This window comes from Fonsecaea monophora (assembly GCF_001642475.1).
Source record: "Fonsecaea monophora strain CBS 269.37 chromosome Unknown Scaff5, whole genome shotgun sequence".
NCBI lineage: Eukaryota > Fungi > Ascomycota > Eurotiomycetes > Chaetothyriales > Herpotrichiellaceae > Fonsecaea > Fonsecaea monophora.
In genome coordinates, this window is record NW_019173936.1 from 428098 (window position 1) to 444938 (window position 16841).

The 16841-nt window shown below is 48.4% G+C and overlaps 6 protein-coding genes across 6 annotated transcripts; 3 read left to right on the plus strand and 3 right to left on the minus strand.

The window, feature by feature from the left end:
• Nucleotides 1–590: 590 nt before the first annotated feature.
• On the minus strand, nucleotides 591–1126 carry AYO21_01402 (hypothetical protein; the record flags this gene model as incomplete). Its single annotated transcript, XM_022651385.1, has 2 exons — nucleotides 591–908; nucleotides 962–1126. The coding sequence occupies 2 exons, from the start codon at nucleotides 1124–1126 to the stop codon at nucleotides 591–593; spliced, it is 483 nt and encodes a 160-aa protein (XP_022516358.1).
• A 1552-nt stretch (nucleotides 1127–2678) lies between these two features.
• Nucleotides 2679–3725, plus strand: AYO21_01403 (hypothetical protein; the record flags this gene model as incomplete). Its single annotated transcript, XM_022651386.1, has 1 exon — nucleotides 2679–3725. The coding sequence occupies one exon, from the start codon at nucleotides 2679–2681 to the stop codon at nucleotides 3723–3725; it is 1047 nt and encodes a 348-aa protein (XP_022516359.1).
• Nucleotides 3726–6672: 2947 nt separating this feature from the next.
• AYO21_01404 (hypothetical protein) lies at nucleotides 6673–7990 on the minus strand (the record flags this gene model as incomplete). Its single annotated transcript, XM_022651387.1, has 5 exons — nucleotides 6673–6786; nucleotides 6861–7243; nucleotides 7294–7486; nucleotides 7542–7828; nucleotides 7885–7990. 5 exons carry the CDS (start codon nucleotides 7988–7990, stop codon nucleotides 6673–6675), a joined length of 1083 nt encoding a protein of 360 aa, XP_022516360.1.
• Nucleotides 7991–8942: 952 nt separating this feature from the next.
• AYO21_01405 (hypothetical protein) lies at nucleotides 8943–10913 on the plus strand (the record flags this gene model as incomplete). Its single annotated transcript, XM_022651388.1, has 1 exon — nucleotides 8943–10913. The coding sequence occupies one exon, from the start codon at nucleotides 8943–8945 to the stop codon at nucleotides 10911–10913; it is 1971 nt and encodes a 656-aa protein (XP_022516361.1).
• Nucleotides 10914–11546: 633 nt separating this feature from the next.
• On the minus strand, nucleotides 11547–13108 carry AYO21_01406 (hypothetical protein; the record flags this gene model as incomplete). The annotated part of the gene is made up of 4 exons (XM_022651389.1): nucleotides 11547–12234; nucleotides 12284–12399; nucleotides 12448–12731; nucleotides 12790–13108. The coding sequence occupies 4 exons, from the start codon at nucleotides 13106–13108 to the stop codon at nucleotides 11547–11549; spliced, it is 1407 nt and encodes a 468-aa protein (XP_022516362.1).
• A 1918-nt stretch (nucleotides 13109–15026) lies between these two features.
• Nucleotides 15027–15978, plus strand: AYO21_01407 (hypothetical protein; the record flags this gene model as incomplete). Its single annotated transcript, XM_022651390.1, has 2 exons — nucleotides 15027–15198; nucleotides 15248–15978. 2 exons carry the CDS (start codon nucleotides 15027–15029, stop codon nucleotides 15976–15978), a joined length of 903 nt encoding a protein of 300 aa, XP_022516363.1.
• Between the last annotated feature and the right edge of the window lie 863 nt (nucleotides 15979–16841).

Below are 16841 nucleotides of genomic sequence, written 5' to 3' on the forward strand. Positions count from 1 at the left end.
AGCAGAGGCAATGACGCTATATACTTATAGAGGTCACTCTACCCACTTTTGTAGACCTCACAGTCAACTTCGTCCTCAAATCTAACCACTACTGCTGATGTTCACTTAGATCCAGTCAGCCTGCCTTTGAGTTCAACAGTGTCCCTGCTTTTTATCCCACTTATCTACGAACTGATATGTCTAATGCTCCTCCGTATCAATTCTTGACACATACCTGGTATTTGTCTCGGTTGAGCGTACTTTAGCCTCGATGAGATGAACAAACCAAGTGCCATCAAAATAGTAGTACTTATAATCCACCAAGAGCATGACAGTGCTTGCGGTCATCGCTTGACTTCCTTACCACAGGAAAGTGCAGAACTCTGGATCCTTCCCAAATGGAGAATGGTCAATATTGAGACTCCAGTTATCGAATTGATCTGAGTAATTATAATTATTGCAATTAACAGGCCACTCGATGTTCCGTCCACCATTTTTGAAGTTGGACTCTGTAGGTGCTTTGGCTGATCTCCCAATCACCTGTGCAGACCTCTCTTCGTTCCAGTACTCATATGGGCGGGCCTATTCGCTGCAAACGGTATCGGTTGACTCTAGGCCGTGTGCTCAGCTGTTCGGGGTCCGCGTTGTTGGCAACCTTTCTCGGACCAGGGGAAGTGTGCCACCGGAATGATAACAAAGCTATTGGACGTGTCTGCGAGGCCGGCAAGAGCATTATACCAAGCCAGGAAGGCAGCTGCGAGACCAAATGCCCCTCCAGCACGAGTAAGATGAACGTTGGTGCTTCCAGTTGTCAAGTAGGAACACGCTAACATCAAAAACGCCAGATCCAAGGTCAGGAAAAGGAGAAAGAATGCGAGAGTAGACTTCAAGGTGCACACGAGGAGGATGGTGGTGAAGATGAAACATCCCTATTACCGTAGTTAGCCATCTTGGGGCAAGACAACCTGACATTGTCACTTACAAACAGGAAAAATGCGAATGAATTTGCAAACGCCTGTGCACCACCAGCCTCTTCGATAGACGAGACGATTTGGAAACCGCCTGGAGTGAGGACTATAGCGAATGCTATCCAAAAGCCACCGTAGGATGATAGAGCCGTAGCACCGAAGGTATTCCCAATAACCATCTACCTGTACACAAGTCAGATGACTTTCTGAAAAACAAAGCAAGCCCGGAGACGCATAATCAGGACTTACCACATGCCCGCAAGTAATTGTACAAGCCCGCCATAACCGAACGCGAGAGCGACCACAATATTGGGTGCGTCTACCCCACGAGCACCGCAATTGATCAAGCTGAGCACAAAGGTTGTCAATGCGAAGGCGCATAGGCCGAGAGGAGCAGGATTCGCAAATTTCCGACTTGCAACCCCTTTGTAGAGACCGGGCTGGAATTCGCCCCCGAATGCTGAAAAGAATCAGACCAGACATCTTTGCCGCCTTTGTTATTAACATGGGACATTGCATTGCTTACCGGGAAGGAGGTCTTCAACTTCTGACGACTTCAGATGCGCAAGAGGTCCATACCCAAAACGTGACGCGTGTATCGCCGCAGTTTTCTAGATAGGGTCACGTGGTATTATAACCACACCCACCTACAAGGCTTGAGTGCAAGGACCATTCCTTCTTTGCACCGAAGATTATAGTCGAGACCGCCTGCACAACTGGCCCAATACTCTACCTGGATTCTTGACAGTGCAGCGCTTGCCAGAGGGAAACTAATCTTCCGAGTTAGCCGATTGGCCGTACTGGGGCGCGATTTGACCCAGCGACGCTGGAAACGAAGGCCTCTGGAATCGAATCGGGCTTCTGACACTATCTATTTGTACGGTCAGTCAAGGGACCGAGGACACGTAACCTTCCATTTTTCCCTCCTATAATGATATAGAGTTCTTGGTCAGACCACTCCCCATTCTCGTCTGCCAAGCGGAAATATGAGAATTGTCGAAATATTGGCTCAGCCCCCCAGATTGGGAAGTTTCAGATAAGCGAGACCCACCATTTTTGTGGAATACCGACTAGATAGCCACTAGTATTACGCACTATTGAACATAGCCTTTGGGCTCCAATTATGGGGTACCCGAAACACAGGATCTTGCTAGAGAGGGTATACTCGCTTGCGAGTGACTTAGTAGATGTACAAGTAAATGAGGATTCAACCACTTGGGTGATGGCGACCTGCGCAAGACGACTCTAGTTTTTTCTTTCCGTTATGTTTTACGTATGTGGTGCGTTTTGTGAGAGATGTTTTACTGGAATTCCGTTGGGCGAAAGGCCGCCACTGCAAGATTCAGCATTATTTCCAGTATAGATTTGGCCTGCTTGGGCCTCCGGAAAGCCTCGATTGAATAGAATCAGCCCTAGTGATCTTGGCTGGGCCTAGACTCTAGTATAACCTGTCAGAGAGTAACAACTGTCGCCACACGAACCATACCTAGGTATATTCGAACGCTAGATGAACCGCTAGAGCACAGCCCGAGGAGGAGAGGGCGATCACATGAATACAGATGGTCGCCAACTAGTACCTGAAAAGAGCGAACCTACCTATAGGATGAAGGTTGTGGTCGGCTCTTTATCGTCTGAGCCCAGCAACTATAAAGGTACAAGTCCCGTTGCCCTTGAGGGGCACCTTATCAGGGAGATCCAATCCGCTTTCAGTTTTGACAACTAAAGAGCATCATGAAGCTGATTTCAGTCATATATCTCTTCTTTTCAAGCGCTTTCGCCTGCTCACGTGTGGCGTATAATGCAGGAGCTCAGGATGGCAATCGCATCGTGGTAGCACGATCTATGGACTGGTTAACGCCCACGAATTCGACGATTTATGTGTTCCCCGCGGGCCTTAATCGAACAGGCAAAGCAGGAGAAAATTCGGCAAACTGGACGAGCAAATACGGCTCTGTGATCCTGACGGCCTACGACATTTCTACCGTGGACGGCATGAACAGCCAAGGCTTGGTCGCAAATCTCCTGTACCATGCGTCAGCCGACTACGGTCCAAGGAATCTATCAATGCCCGCAATATCAATTGCCATATGGCCGCAATACTTCCTGGATCGGTATAGCAACGTCAGTCAAGCTGCCAATGATATGTTCGACAAGGACGGTCAGCCCAAATTCCAAGTCAGGACGAAAGAGGTCGTCCCAGGAGTGAAGACCGAACTGCATCTCAGCCTCACCGATGCGACAGGCGACAATCTGATTCTCGAATGGATCGGCGGAGACCTGGTCGTCCACCATGGGAAACAATACAACGTCATGACCAATGAACCCAATTTTGATTCACAGCTCGCCATTAATGAGTACTGGGCAGACATTGCCAATGTCTCTCTGCCTGGAACAGATCGACCGGCGGATCGATTCGCGCGTCTTTCACATTACGTCAACGTCGCCCCAGGTTCAACCGATCAGACATCAGCTATATCGACGGCAGCTGGCATGATCCGTGCAGTCAGCGTGCCAATGGAGCCCATTAATGTTAAGACGCCTAACATCACCCCAACTTTGTGGAGGACCTATGCAGACACCAAAGCGAAGATGTATTTCTATGAAAGCGCCTCGGATGGCAAGTTCTTTTGGGTTGATTACTCTGACATAAACTTGGGAAAGACTGGTCAAATCATGAAACTACCTCTGATAGGCGTCAACTGGACCGACAGGGTTGGTGACATGACGAATGAACTGGTGGAGTCTGCTTCCTTCCAGTTCTTAGAAATAGATACTTAATCTGGGTGTTACGGGCTGGCATTCATGCAACCATGGCCATGCAAGGAGAGCCTCGTTGGCTAGGCGGAAACCATCACTTTTCATGCAAATGACATGACGACGCGAGATAAGTCCTTAGACCTTTAACTACTACGGATGCACTATACTACGTGGTAGACACCTGTCAGAGCTGCTTCCTGTATGGCTTAACGGGGTTAAGCTTCCTTAGTCACAGTTCCTTTATTACATGAGCTAGGTCGAGAGTACGTAAGGTATGAATAGTCGAGTGACTTCAGAACAGTATAGTGAAGTAGATGTCATAAGTTAGCTACGAGAGAGTGTAACTATAAAAGGGTAATGAGCGTAGCTATATACTTATGAGGCATATCCTGAATAGGTAACTAGTATGAGGGTTTAGAAAGAGTTCTATAACTAGCTAGCTAACCTAGTAATAAGGAGGATAAATCTGAGGAGAGAGAAGGAGGAATAATGTCCCCTCCTTCTCTCCTTATATCGTACGCTCCTCCGTAAGGGATACTTAATGTCTTCCCCTTTCTCCCTTATCCTTCCTCTTTCGTACACGCCTTACGTTTCCCTTACCTTTTATCTCTCTTCCTTACCTTCCCTTACGTACGGTGTCTCAGCTTGCCAGGATTCGGTATCCCTTGTACGGTACGTGCCTCGTCTAATCAGGAAGCTGCCCTTTTACCTATATAATGTATAGGTAAATTTAGCTAATTAGGAGGTGGCGTTAGTCCTGTCGTTAGTCTTGGCGCTGGTTCGTTAGAACCGAGCCTCCTTCTGGGTTCAACCCATCACACTGTAGGGTAAATACAGCTTTAAGTTAAATTAAGTATATACCGAGTTTATTTCGTTCCTTATAGAAGTATTCGACCTTAAGGTCATCTTTCATCTTTACTACTTCTATAGTACTGACTGATGCTGTGTTAATACTAGTAGTTAACGGGTTAGGCTATTAAGTAAGCCTTAGTTTAGGTGACTTAGGGTTAGAACTACTAGACATCGTTATCGATATTATTAACTATTTAAGGTAGTAGTTAAAATGTTACGGGATACTTTATACGTAAGGTACCATAGTAAACTCGAGGTGGTTTACTTAGTAATATAGTAGTAGAACGGTGTAGTAGAGACGAAACTAAGAGTATAGTACGCGGGACTATACGTAAAGTACTTAATCGAGAGGAACTCGATTATTTATGAACGAGGTTGACTACGAGGAGAAACTATGAAACTATCCTGACTTATATAGAAAGGAAACTCGTAGGTGCTCTCTATAGCTCTGTCTAGCCCCGAGAGTATAATAGAGTAAGTGGCTCTCTATGGCTCTATCTAGCCTTAGGAGTATAGTAGAGTAGGTGGCTCTCTGTAGCTCTATTCAGCCTTAGGAGTACAGTAGAGTAGGTCACGTGTCAGTACACGTGACTCCCCCGCCTCTTGCGTCACCGCTTCTGGTAGACCTTCTCCTTCGTTGCCTTGGGGTGGCCTCCGTCGTGGCCTGTTCGTAACATCGTGGATGAATTCGCACTCGTTATACAGATTTTTGAAGATAGCGATGTAGTCGTCTTAGATATTAGAGTCAAGCTCTTCAAGGAACGGTTTGAGCGTCTGGACCGTCAACAGGACCGTCAACATGAGTGGAAGTGATTCACTTAAGGATGTATCGACCAAGAGGTAATGATCCGAGGACGTGGATGAAAATTGAGGGCGCAGGCAGCAGTTGCGCCAAGGATTCTTGACAACGGAAATGGAAAGCAGGATGAAGGAACCTTAGTCATTGTGTCACATCGAGAAGCACATGAATTGCCAACCGATTGAGATCTGGCATAAATTAATACAGTAGTACCTTTAAGAATGTGTTGTGGCTGATATTATACTCGGAACTTATGACTAGCCTTGGTTAAAAGAAGTCATCATGGAGATTTTTAAGGAGTAACCCAAGAGGGTTTAGCGCGGTACAAAGGGCCCCAGTCGTGTACCCTACCTTGGTGACAAACTTGCGGAGCCTAGTCTTACTACTAACTGCTCTTCCGCTACCTTACTTCAGACAAAGACTTTGCGGTTCCGCGCCTCATTTTATTCGTGAATGTAATTCATACAGGTAGCTAAGTCACGGTGATGTCTATACAGGAGGTTGTATCTGATGATAGTGAGAAAGTTATGTAATAAAGTATTTACTTCCGTACTATCTTGACATGATTTAGCATTACAAACGCCCTCTGGTTTGTAGTATACTACCATACTTGTGAGAAGTAATCGTGAATCAACCCATGACATATCGATATGTTTCAAACTGACACCAGTCTTGAGCTACCTCGATCATTCTCACTCATTTCTTGCATTGCCATCCAGTAAATTTATGAGCGCAGCTGCATGTCTTCACACAAGGATGACTGTGACATACCATCGCTGATGTTGAGCTAGTATGGAGATACCATGACAAGTTGTAGCTGATACTAGTGACCATACACTCACAGTCAAGATGTCATGTCTACACTTTAGACATAACATCAACCACCTCCTGTACTCTCACTCAGCATAACCGAACTCCCCGCCGTGGTAACGATCTGGAAGACTCCTCATTTGTGAGTGGATTACCTTGGTTGGAAGAGTACATGATGGCGCTCTAAGAAGGTGTCTACTGGATTCCCATAATGCCTTGGTAACCTCATAATCAGCTGTCTATTGACGACTTGTTCCCATCTGTCAACATTCTACTCGCAGTTTTCATGAAAGAACTGCCTTTCCACTCTGATTGAGACTCCAAACCATAGTGTCTGGGAATCGAAATTTTCATGAACAAGCCTGTTACCTCTCATCGTACCTATGCTTCCTCGACCTAGTCTGGCACCTGTCGTCGACTTTGTACATGTGTTTGAATCCTTTCGAATTGACGCTACTTCTTACTTCGAAGCCCTATGCTCTCAGGAGTCTCATTCTACTGAGTCTTTTAGTAGTTGAAGTCAACAACGCAGCGTCCTGCAACCTTCCCACTCTTCAATTTCTCGACCGCTTCCGGAAGTCTGTCAATAGAAAATCTTTCGTAGATTGGTTTGAGGAGCCCCTGGGAGATGTTGTCAGTTACTTAGCATATACAAGGACTTCTGCCTCTGCACTTCAGCGGATGTAGCTACTCACCCGTTTGGCGAAGTCCAGAGCGCAATTGGTATCGTTCATAGATCCCACCATTGTCCCCTTGATCTCGAAGTTCCTAGCTGCGAAGAAAAAGGGGTCCGCGCCGAGTGTGACTGTATTCGCTGGTGGCAGCCCAATGCACATTACTTTGGCACCAACGCGCGTGCCGACCAGACTGATCGAGGTTGGATATGCTTGAGGCGCTGTGACAAATACTGCATGTGGACCGATACCATCGGCAATGCGGACAACGTCTGCGACAATGTCGGTTGAGGTCCGAAAGTTAATGAATGCTTCAGCACCCATTTCCAAGCTCAAGGCTCGTTTCTCAGCTCCGGAGTCGATCACAATTGGTCGAAGACCCATAGCTTTGGCAAGTTGTACCCCTGTTCCTCTCAGTTATCAAGGGCGTTGAGCATGCGCCATTCCAGTTTACCTTGGATACCAACTCCTCCTCCACCTCCAGGGAAGCATGCCCAATTTCCCGCCTTCAGCTCAGCTTCGACTAGAGATCGATAAACGGTGGAGGCCGAGCACATGACTGGTCCTGCGATGTAGTCATCAACACCATCCGGGATGCGGGTTGTATATTTAGCTGGAGAGACAATGTATTGTTGGTAGGTACCAGTCTGGTTATTTCTCGTCTCAGAGCCGTTGATTATGACTTCGAGCAGCTTCGCTTACCTTGGCAAGGCCGGTATAGATTGCATTGGCGCAATAGTTTTCCTTTCCAGAATAGCAAAGATCACAATTGCCACAGACATCCCAAAGCGGCTTCACACCACCACGATCACCAACCTTCCACCCTTTGACGTTTTCTCCGAGTTTCACAACCACTCCTGCACCTTCGTGTCCAGGAGAACGCACCCCAAACTCGGACATTTTAGGCATAGACCAGTCATGCATAGCATAGTGCAGGTCAGTGAAGCATAGCCCGGTAACATTTAGCCTCAAGAGGAGCTCGTCAGGACCTATACAGAGTTATTTGGTCACCCTCGCATGGAGATATCCAGTTGTTTTGGCTTACCTGGCTCTGGTACAGGGACCAGTTCTACTTTGATTTGGAAATCTGGACCTTCGTTGACGACTACCCCTGCCTTACACACCTTGGGGATATCAAACTCGGTACTCATCCTTGATGTTGAAGGGACACCTCAGAGTTGGCGAGGACTTGAAAATGCTTGAAAATGGGTTGAATGCTCTTCTTTTCAGATTGCACCTTCTATTTTCCTAGAGTCTCAAAATGACTTCTGTGGTTGTAACTTCTGTGACAGCGGCCTGTGCTATATTTAAAGGAAGACGTAGAGACTAATGATAGTACATTGTGATGCATTTCTGCTCCAAGCTCCGGGTGTTAGTTCATCGTAACTATCCTGTCATATGGTCCGGCACTGTATCACCTGATTGATCTTGCTGCGGTTGTCGTGGCATCCTTTCTCAGCCGAACTTCCCATCATGGGATTTTTCCTGCGGTAGCGGGTTCTCATGAGCTGAGTTGAAGGCGGGTCCTCTATCTGGTGCTGTCTGGACCTGGACGTCAGATTTCTCATCGCCGTCATCCCGTTCACGCCTTTGGGGCAAATGTAATGCCCAATGATGGTAACCCAAGGGCTGTTGGTGTCCTTCAGAATGCAGGTGGAGAGTATAGATTCATTTCTCATTGGTCATGGTCATGGTACCAGTGGCATTTCACCATGAGTACCGCGTATTGAATACACATTGTGGAGACTGACTACACAAGCTGTATTTATGAAGTGGAGAGCTGCCATTGATCCACTTCCAGGTGGGGATTCTATCCCTGATGTAGTAATTTGTCAACCTCGACCGATTGGCTAAGCGTCCACTACAAGATCCATAATACTCGAACGACGGCACAGTGGTCACGATCAATGCATTTTCCACCACCGAGGTTCATAGGACGATATGTGTATATAGTATGCTCAGAGTATCATCTCATGAGAACAAAGCCTCTCCGTCATCCCGTAGTTGTTACGGAACTGGTTTCTGCAAGCAGCAAGTATCTTCCCAGATTTGTGGTCCTTGTCAAATCTTCCTTTTTGTTCGCCCTCAGATTCAAGCCGCAATATGGGCGAGCGTACCCCTCCAATTTCGCCGAGCCAGCTCTCGGGTGAGCAAGATGCACTTTACGAAGACATCAGATCTGTGATTTCGTCCCATCTTCCTGGGTTTCAAACTGAGACAGAGCAAGGAGCATTGATCGGTCCCTGGAGCGTCTGGCTGCAAGAACCTGATCTTGGAGCCGTCGTGTGGAATCTGGTCAAGATGATCACAACCAACGCCAAACTCCCCGAGAGTGCTCGTCAAGTTGCGATCCTGAAAGTAGGGTCCCATTTCAAAGCTGCATACGAGTTGTATGCCCATTCTGGCGTCTCTAGTTGTCTCGGTATTGAAAAGGATCAAGTCGAATCACTTGCCTCGGGCAATCGACCTGCAGATCTCGGAGCTCCTGAAGCGGTAGCATATGATGTAGCTGCATCACTTCTGGCTGGCGGTGTCCTTCCGGACGACATCTACTCCATGTCGGTCAAGATCCTCGGTCAACAAGGAACTTTCGAACTCGTCCACCTCATTGGAGTCTACTGCCTTGTCTCTATGACACTGAATGGCTATGACGTGAGAGCTCCGGTGCCAGTTTCAGTGCAAGGAAGCCCAAAACCAAGTCGAGAGAGCGAATACAGGTCTATCAATGCCGTGACAGGAGAATTGGAGAAGGTCTTCCCGGAAACCACTGATGAAGAAGTTCGGGTAGCACTAGACAAGGCACACTATGTCTATGAAACCGACTGGTGCCGTCGCTCTGCGGGAGAGAGGGCACGAATCATTGGGAGAGCTGCTCAGATTCTTCGACAAAAGGCTGAAGAGTATTCCCGGCTGATCACATATGAGATGGGCAAGCTTATCGACCAGTCACGATACGAAGTGAATCTCACAATTGACATCCTGGAGTATTATGCCACCCATGGGGAGACATTCCTCAAACCAAAGCCTATTGATGAAGCGCCAGGAGCAGTCATGGTTACTGAGCCCATTGGGGTCCTCCTGGCTGTTGAACCATGGAACTTCCCGTACTACCAGCTAGTGCGTGTCGCTGCACCGCAGGTCGTGGCTGGAAATGTGCTGATTGTCAAGCATGCACCCAGCGTGCCTCAGTGTGCGCTTGCATTCGCTCGTCTTTTTGCGGAAGCCGGAGCTCCTGAAGGAGTTTACACCAACCTCTTCTGTACTGTCCCTCAGGTAAATTCTCTCATCGATGATTTCCGCATCAGGGGAGTTACATTGACAGGCAGTGAGAGAGCTGGTGCGTCAGTTGCTGAGCGAGCAGGCCGCAATTTGAAAAAGGTCGTTCTGGAGCTTGGAGGAAGCGACCCTCTGATAGTACTACCAGATGCCGACCTCGAAAGTACTATTAAACAAGGTGTGGCTGGACGTATGATCTGTATGGGTCAGGCATGTGTTTCGTCCAAACGATTCATTGTGGTCGGGCGTGATCGTGGTAAAGTATTCCTCGATGGCATGGTTAAGCGATTCAAGGAGCTTGAGGCTGGTGATCCAGCGGATAGCGACACTTCACTGGGACCCCTATTTGCAGAACGAGCTCTCCAGGGTCTGTTGGACCAGATTGAAAAGGCCAAGGCCCATGGAGCTCGAATTGCTACAGGAGGGAGGAGGATCAATCGCCCTGGGTATTACCTTGAACCAACAATCATCACTGATATCTCCCCCAAGAATCCATTGTTTCAGGAGGAGACATTTGGTCCTGTGGCATCATTCTACGTGACTGAAACTGAGGAGGAGGCAATCAAGCTCGCCAACTCTACAAAATTCGGACTCGGCGCCAGTGTTTTCGGTGAGACCAAACATGCTCAGGAAGTCGCCTCCAAGATCGAGTCAGGCATGGTGTTTGTCAATTCCTGTGCATATACAGGTCCTGAGGTCCCATTTGGAGGTATCAAGAACTCTGGGTTCGGGCGAGAGCTTTCAGAATTGGGCATTGGGGAGTTTGTCAATCGCAAGCTCATTCGGACAGCCCTTTGAACTTTCTGGTCAGAGGTGCCTCGTCTGGAGCACAACGAGAAGCTGGTTTCATGTTTCATGATTCCCTTATGCATTGGTTGAATGTCAGTCACGATGTCGACTAGTAGATCATCAGAATCTTTGAAAGAGACTCATCCAAAACTATTTGGAAGATGCAGAGACTCATCTATCACACACGTGTTCTTGATATCATCTGTTCCTGTGACCAGTTCCTAGTCCGAGGCAAGATATCCCGTTGTCGAAAACCATCTCCATAGTAATCATGCACCTGACTGGCATCATGCTGATCTTGCGTCAATCATTGGCCTGACGATCTTGCGGACTGCGGCCATGGAGGTTGTATCGGAAAAGTAGCCAAATCCACGGCTGAACCTTTCCACTAGAATCAGTGGCGAATTTGCCAATCTATTCTCAGACGTGAAGTAGCCACTAGACAGCCACATACCACTGGAAAGGTTAATAATACCCTTCCAGCGTAGAACGGGACTGAAAGCTTGGAAACACAGTACTCCCGGTGCAACAGAGGCGGACTGTAGCAGATGCGCCCAAACCTGTGATCTCTGCCCCGCGCAGATAGATTCTTGCGCACAGCAGCAAGTTGATCGAAAAGAACATTTCGAACGGCCATATCAGTTACTTTGGTTGAATATCTCGCTCCCACTCTATCAGTGAATGGTTGGTTGCAATGAATCTCTTCAGAATCGTTTTCAAGTGATCCCAGTGGCACATCTCCGGATATCTGTGTTTCATCTTCTCAACGAGATCAACTCCCCTGGGTTCCAGAACTGCAACGTTCTTCCATGTCTCCATTACAAGCATTGATGTGAAGAGTAGAAGTTCCCGTTTTGCGACGGTATCGGGAACATATGATAGTAATAGAGTTGTAGCTTCTTCTCGACAGCACCGGAAAAACGATGAAGTCTGGCACAAAGGCTTGTAGTACATGGTTGCCATCGACATGTAGTACGCCAAGCAGAAACATCGTTCGAGTGGCGCGACAGATGTGTCCAACCGCTGCAGAATCAGTCGAATTCGACCGATTTCAGTATCAAGGCTCCGCCGCGACGATTGAAGTGGCTGGTTCTTCATAAGACTGGTTATCCACGATGCTGTCCACACTAACGACTTTGCAAGTTCGATAGAAAGACCTCGACCTTCTGAAGCGATGGCTCGAAAGCCTTCTGGAAGCATGGCGATAACTTCGGATATACCTAGAGGAAATGGGGTGGACGAATAATGCAATTCAAGTGTTTTAGAGGACATCGTGTGCCATGCACCGAATGGCATTGGTTCGCCCATCAGGTCAAGTAGCAGATCATGTCTGACAAGTCAGACGGTGTCATCGGTTAGTGGCCTGAATGCGGACTTACTTATCTTTGACAAGCTTGAGGTATTGGTTTGATTGGTGCCGGACATCTTTGCCTTGTAGGACTGCTTCAAGTCCCTTTCGATGTATCGTGAGTGCTTTGATGTCACCCATCAATGCCTGGTACAAGATTAGAGAGCTTTCACGACTATGTATCGAAAGGCACACATCGGTCTGCAAGAGACATATCACCATGAGCACCACATCATCCCGCACATTCTCATGGGTCATTCTTTGTCTGAGTCTCGAGATCGCTTGTAGGCGGTAATACCGAGCGCTATCCAGCAAGTATTGGCTGGGAAACTGCGTCCAAAACCATGTGAGACTCATGGATATAATTGCAGGATAAACCTCCTTAACATCGATATTTGCTAGAACCCCTGCTGCATGGGGTGTGGCGCCATCTAGCATCACTTCTACTGGACAGGTGAACAGTGGATAGACTTGTAGAACTGGTAACTCATCGTCAGTCCGATAGCCTTGGGTCCTCAATGGAATTGTCGAACTTACACTGGAACAAATGAATGCTGCTCGATATCTGACCAGGGATCTTGTGGGGGATTCTGGCGACAAAGTCATTGTGGGCATCTCTTGACTGAATAGCTCGTGAGCTTCTTGACCGGATTTCCTTCATCTGCCGTGATGTATTTGTCCAAAAAGCTGAGTTGTGGAGGGGGATTTGTCGCTCGATTGTCAGTGGTTGTGTCTTCCTGCGCCATAGTCGAGACACATGCGACGAGACCAAGTGGCGAGCTCTCGTACTCTTCATCTCATCGGGAGTTCCAAATGTAACAAAGTTGAACTGTTTCGCTTCCCCCTTTTCACCCATAGTGTCGTGGATTGCGAGGATGTTGACTGTCCAAGTCACCGAAAGATAGTCTCTGCTGGTGCTTTAGCTGGCCTGAAATCTCGGCTGGTATATCTAATCTCCATAGAGCATGTGCGGAGTACTTGCCTGTCGTTCGCCTGTACATAGTAGGAGTCGAAGACTGTTCTCGTTCTCTTATATTGCAACGGGACTTTGATGTGAAGCACGTAATGCTAATCATATACTGTCACGAGAATAACCCAACGAAGGGATATGCAACGATTCAAAAGGGCCTCGAGAGTGACCCGCCGCTGCTTGCACGTTAGCCCAGTGCGTACAGAGTACAAAGCACTCAATAAGATTACAAGCGCGGTACTAGCGCGACTGTGTCATTACAAGAGAGAGAAAAGTCGTTACCGTACTCTGTCCCTTGTGCTTCAGGCCATTTCCTGATCCGCCCGCAAAGTCTCCTGCCGCCAACGACGGTAGTATCATCTCTGTGATTTAGGGGATGGTGTCCCTTCAGCTCTCAGGAAGTGTGCCCAAATACATTAGTCCCCACGTCAGATCAGCAGCACATTGGATGAGACCGAAAAATAGGAGCATGTTCGTCATACCTTGACCTTGCGTTGTACTGGGCTCTCGCAGAAAATAGAGTTGTTTGATTGAGTGCACGCAGCTTGTGCGAAATCCTGACCAACCATTGTTCTCCCGGCAGAGCAAATACCCTCGAATGAGACGCGAGTGTCTGGACAAATCCTTGCACAGAGGAAAGACGGCATGGAGTGGCGCCCATAGGATAATGTGAGCGATTACCTGAACCCCCGGGCGGACCGATGATGCGGTCACTTATCTATGATGCTTGAATACTTCAACAGATCTTAGTGAAGGTCAATTCGTGCTGGCAATGCCACGATAAACATCGTTCTGGCCGGTCTCGGCTCCCTTAGCAAGCACACCCTGCATTTCGGTTTCTTTCTTTATATTCATCCCAAGAGTACTTTCGCGGGATATAGCGGTGCCAGTGACCGGAATTTGGGACAGCTCCTTCTGACTGATGTAGGACTCTGGGATAGAAGATCATGGGTGTTAATTTTCAGGATATCCATAATATTTCTTGCTTCCGGTATTGCATGTTTCCGGAGGAGATCGAGCTTGGCTTCCGACTTGAAGACTTGGAGATTCCTGAATTTGATTCAACGCTGCCTCCCCAAAGCCTCGTCAGCACAACAGCTATCCTCAGAATGTCATCAAATGTGTCGCATTGCAGGGGCTGTCACAGTCATTGTCCGAGCTTTGGCACCTCCGCCACGCGCCTACCTCGTCGATGGAAACTGAATGCAGCAGACTATCCCTTGAAAAATAAATCACCGCAGCAATTTGGTGGCTGGAATGTCTGGGCATATCACCTCCTGCAACGGAGCAATGTTGGAGTATGGAGCGTGGTGCCTCTGAATAACATACTCCCCGCCGTTTGGCACGCCGATTCTCAAGCTAGCCATAACTAGATTAGGCATTCAACCAATATTTAGAGCGGCGGATATTCTTTGGCTCCTTTGGGCATTCAGCCTGGCCGCGGAGGCTAAGGGGTACGCTACAATAAAAAGCAGTAGCACCGACGTTTCCAGTTTCACCTATTCCATCATCGAGCGGGGGTTTCCAAATATACAGCCCAACCTCAACTTCGAGCCATGGACTCCCAGGGCTCGAGGCCAAGAAGGATTCGTCACCGCCGCAACAACTGCGATTCGGAACATACGCACGGACAGTGTCCGCATTGGCGATGACGTCCACCATCTCACCAGGGACTCTTTAAAGTGATGGCAAGGACGCCGAGTATCGCAGCCATAGACAACTGCTTCCACAAACCCATCCTGTAGCAGAGTCTTGCAGCAGGGCCGAATCTCCTGACAACAGTCGCCTCTGCACCTCGTTCAAGATGCGTTTCCACGCACTGCTCCCTGTGCTCTTTGCCATCACACCTACTCTAGCCATTCCTCCCCCGGACTTTGGGTTTCCAGAAGCACCAAATGACACAGCCCTTGCGGTCACCTACCAGAACAGTGGGAACACCATTCTTGTGACAGAAGCGGAACTGTTTGGGGTTGATAGTGAGTATTTGCTTGTCCTTTGTGCTATGGCAAAGCTGATCGGGCGCAGTCCCCTCCCAACAACCCACGGTGGCTCTTGAGACGTCCAAGTTCCAGTCTCTTTCCAGCTATAATGGATCTTACGTCCTTCTCATGGTTGATCCTGACGCAAGATATCCTCAGAATCCAACGTCCCGATTCATTTTGCACTGGCTGCAGACCGATATGACAGCGGCACCGCTGGCAGCTGATGGAACCAGCCAACTCATCAATTCGACCCTGCCGCGAGCACCCTACCGAAACCCATCTCCTCCGACGAACTCCTCTGCCCACCGCTATATCCTGTATACCTTCTTTCAGCATGAAAACTTCACGTTCCCACCTGCATTCGAGGGATATAACGCTACAAATAGGACCAATTTCAACTTGACATTGTTCCTGGACGAGTCGAATTTGGGTCGAACACCGGCTGCTGCCATGTATTTCTTCGTCAGTAATGAGACTCAGGTTCCTCCAGATTTCACTGCTGCTGCAGGCGCCACATATCCTGGCGGAAATGGCGACATGATAACAGCTGGTCCGGGTCCAACCATTACACCTTCCTCGACGCCTGCCAGCGCTTCGGCCTCCACTTCCGCAACAGGCTCCGGTAGCTCTGAATCGGGTGCCAGGTCCGAAACAGCTTCTGCCACAGGGTCTGTCGCCTCAGCGTCCCCCACAAGTGGTGCGGCCGTTCACCAAACAGCTATCCCCGGCGTCCTTTTATTAGCATGTCTTATGGCTCTATTGAGCATGACTTGAAGGGCGCACGCTACCATGACATTTAAATGAAAACCCAAGCACATAGGGAATTGCGTTTGTTCCAGCCTTATCACGAAATTCTACTATCCTTGAACGTTGACCGATCCACGTTCCTGCTATGTTTAGAACTGAAATACTACATGAATGGCTCTCAATTTCCACGTTCATTACCTATTCTAATCACCACTCTTTGATTTCTTTAACCAAATCTTTCAAGCTCCTGCTTTCATGATGACTTAATGCTCAGCCTGGCACCGTTGAACCTATCATTGGAACCGGGAAAGTGGGACACATCCTCATTAAGGCACGTCCCCTTTGATGCTCTACACCTCGGCTGAGCATAAAACGCAGTTGATGCTTCAGTAGAAGCAAACTACTGGACTACAGTGGTGAGACTGCATCTGCGAAACGACTGGTAAGGTCAGTCACCTGGACCACGCCCAGAAAGTTGCTTGCAACTCCTGGCGCCCAGCAGTTCTTGGCATCAACCAATCACGACATCGTGGATGAGGAATGATTGCCTCGTGCCCTTGTGCCGCCCACATTCGAGCTGCCAGTCCTTTCAAGGCTTAGCGATACGAAGCTTCTGCCAACTGAGGTCCCTATCCTCGCCAGCGGCCATGCAGCCTCAGTACACGTTAGATCCCAACCTGCTTCTGCAGGCGTCCATGAACTATTCACGCGCATTGCGAGATGATCTAGAATTACCCCTTGAAAGGCAACGCGCTCTTGGGGCCAAAGATATCCCTACCAATGGCCACTTTGACCGGTTTGCTCATCTGTGATATCGGCCGGTCCACAACATGGCTGTTACACAGAACCTCAGCTGCCAAATCAGCTGAAGCCAGCTCTCAGGCGCCCTC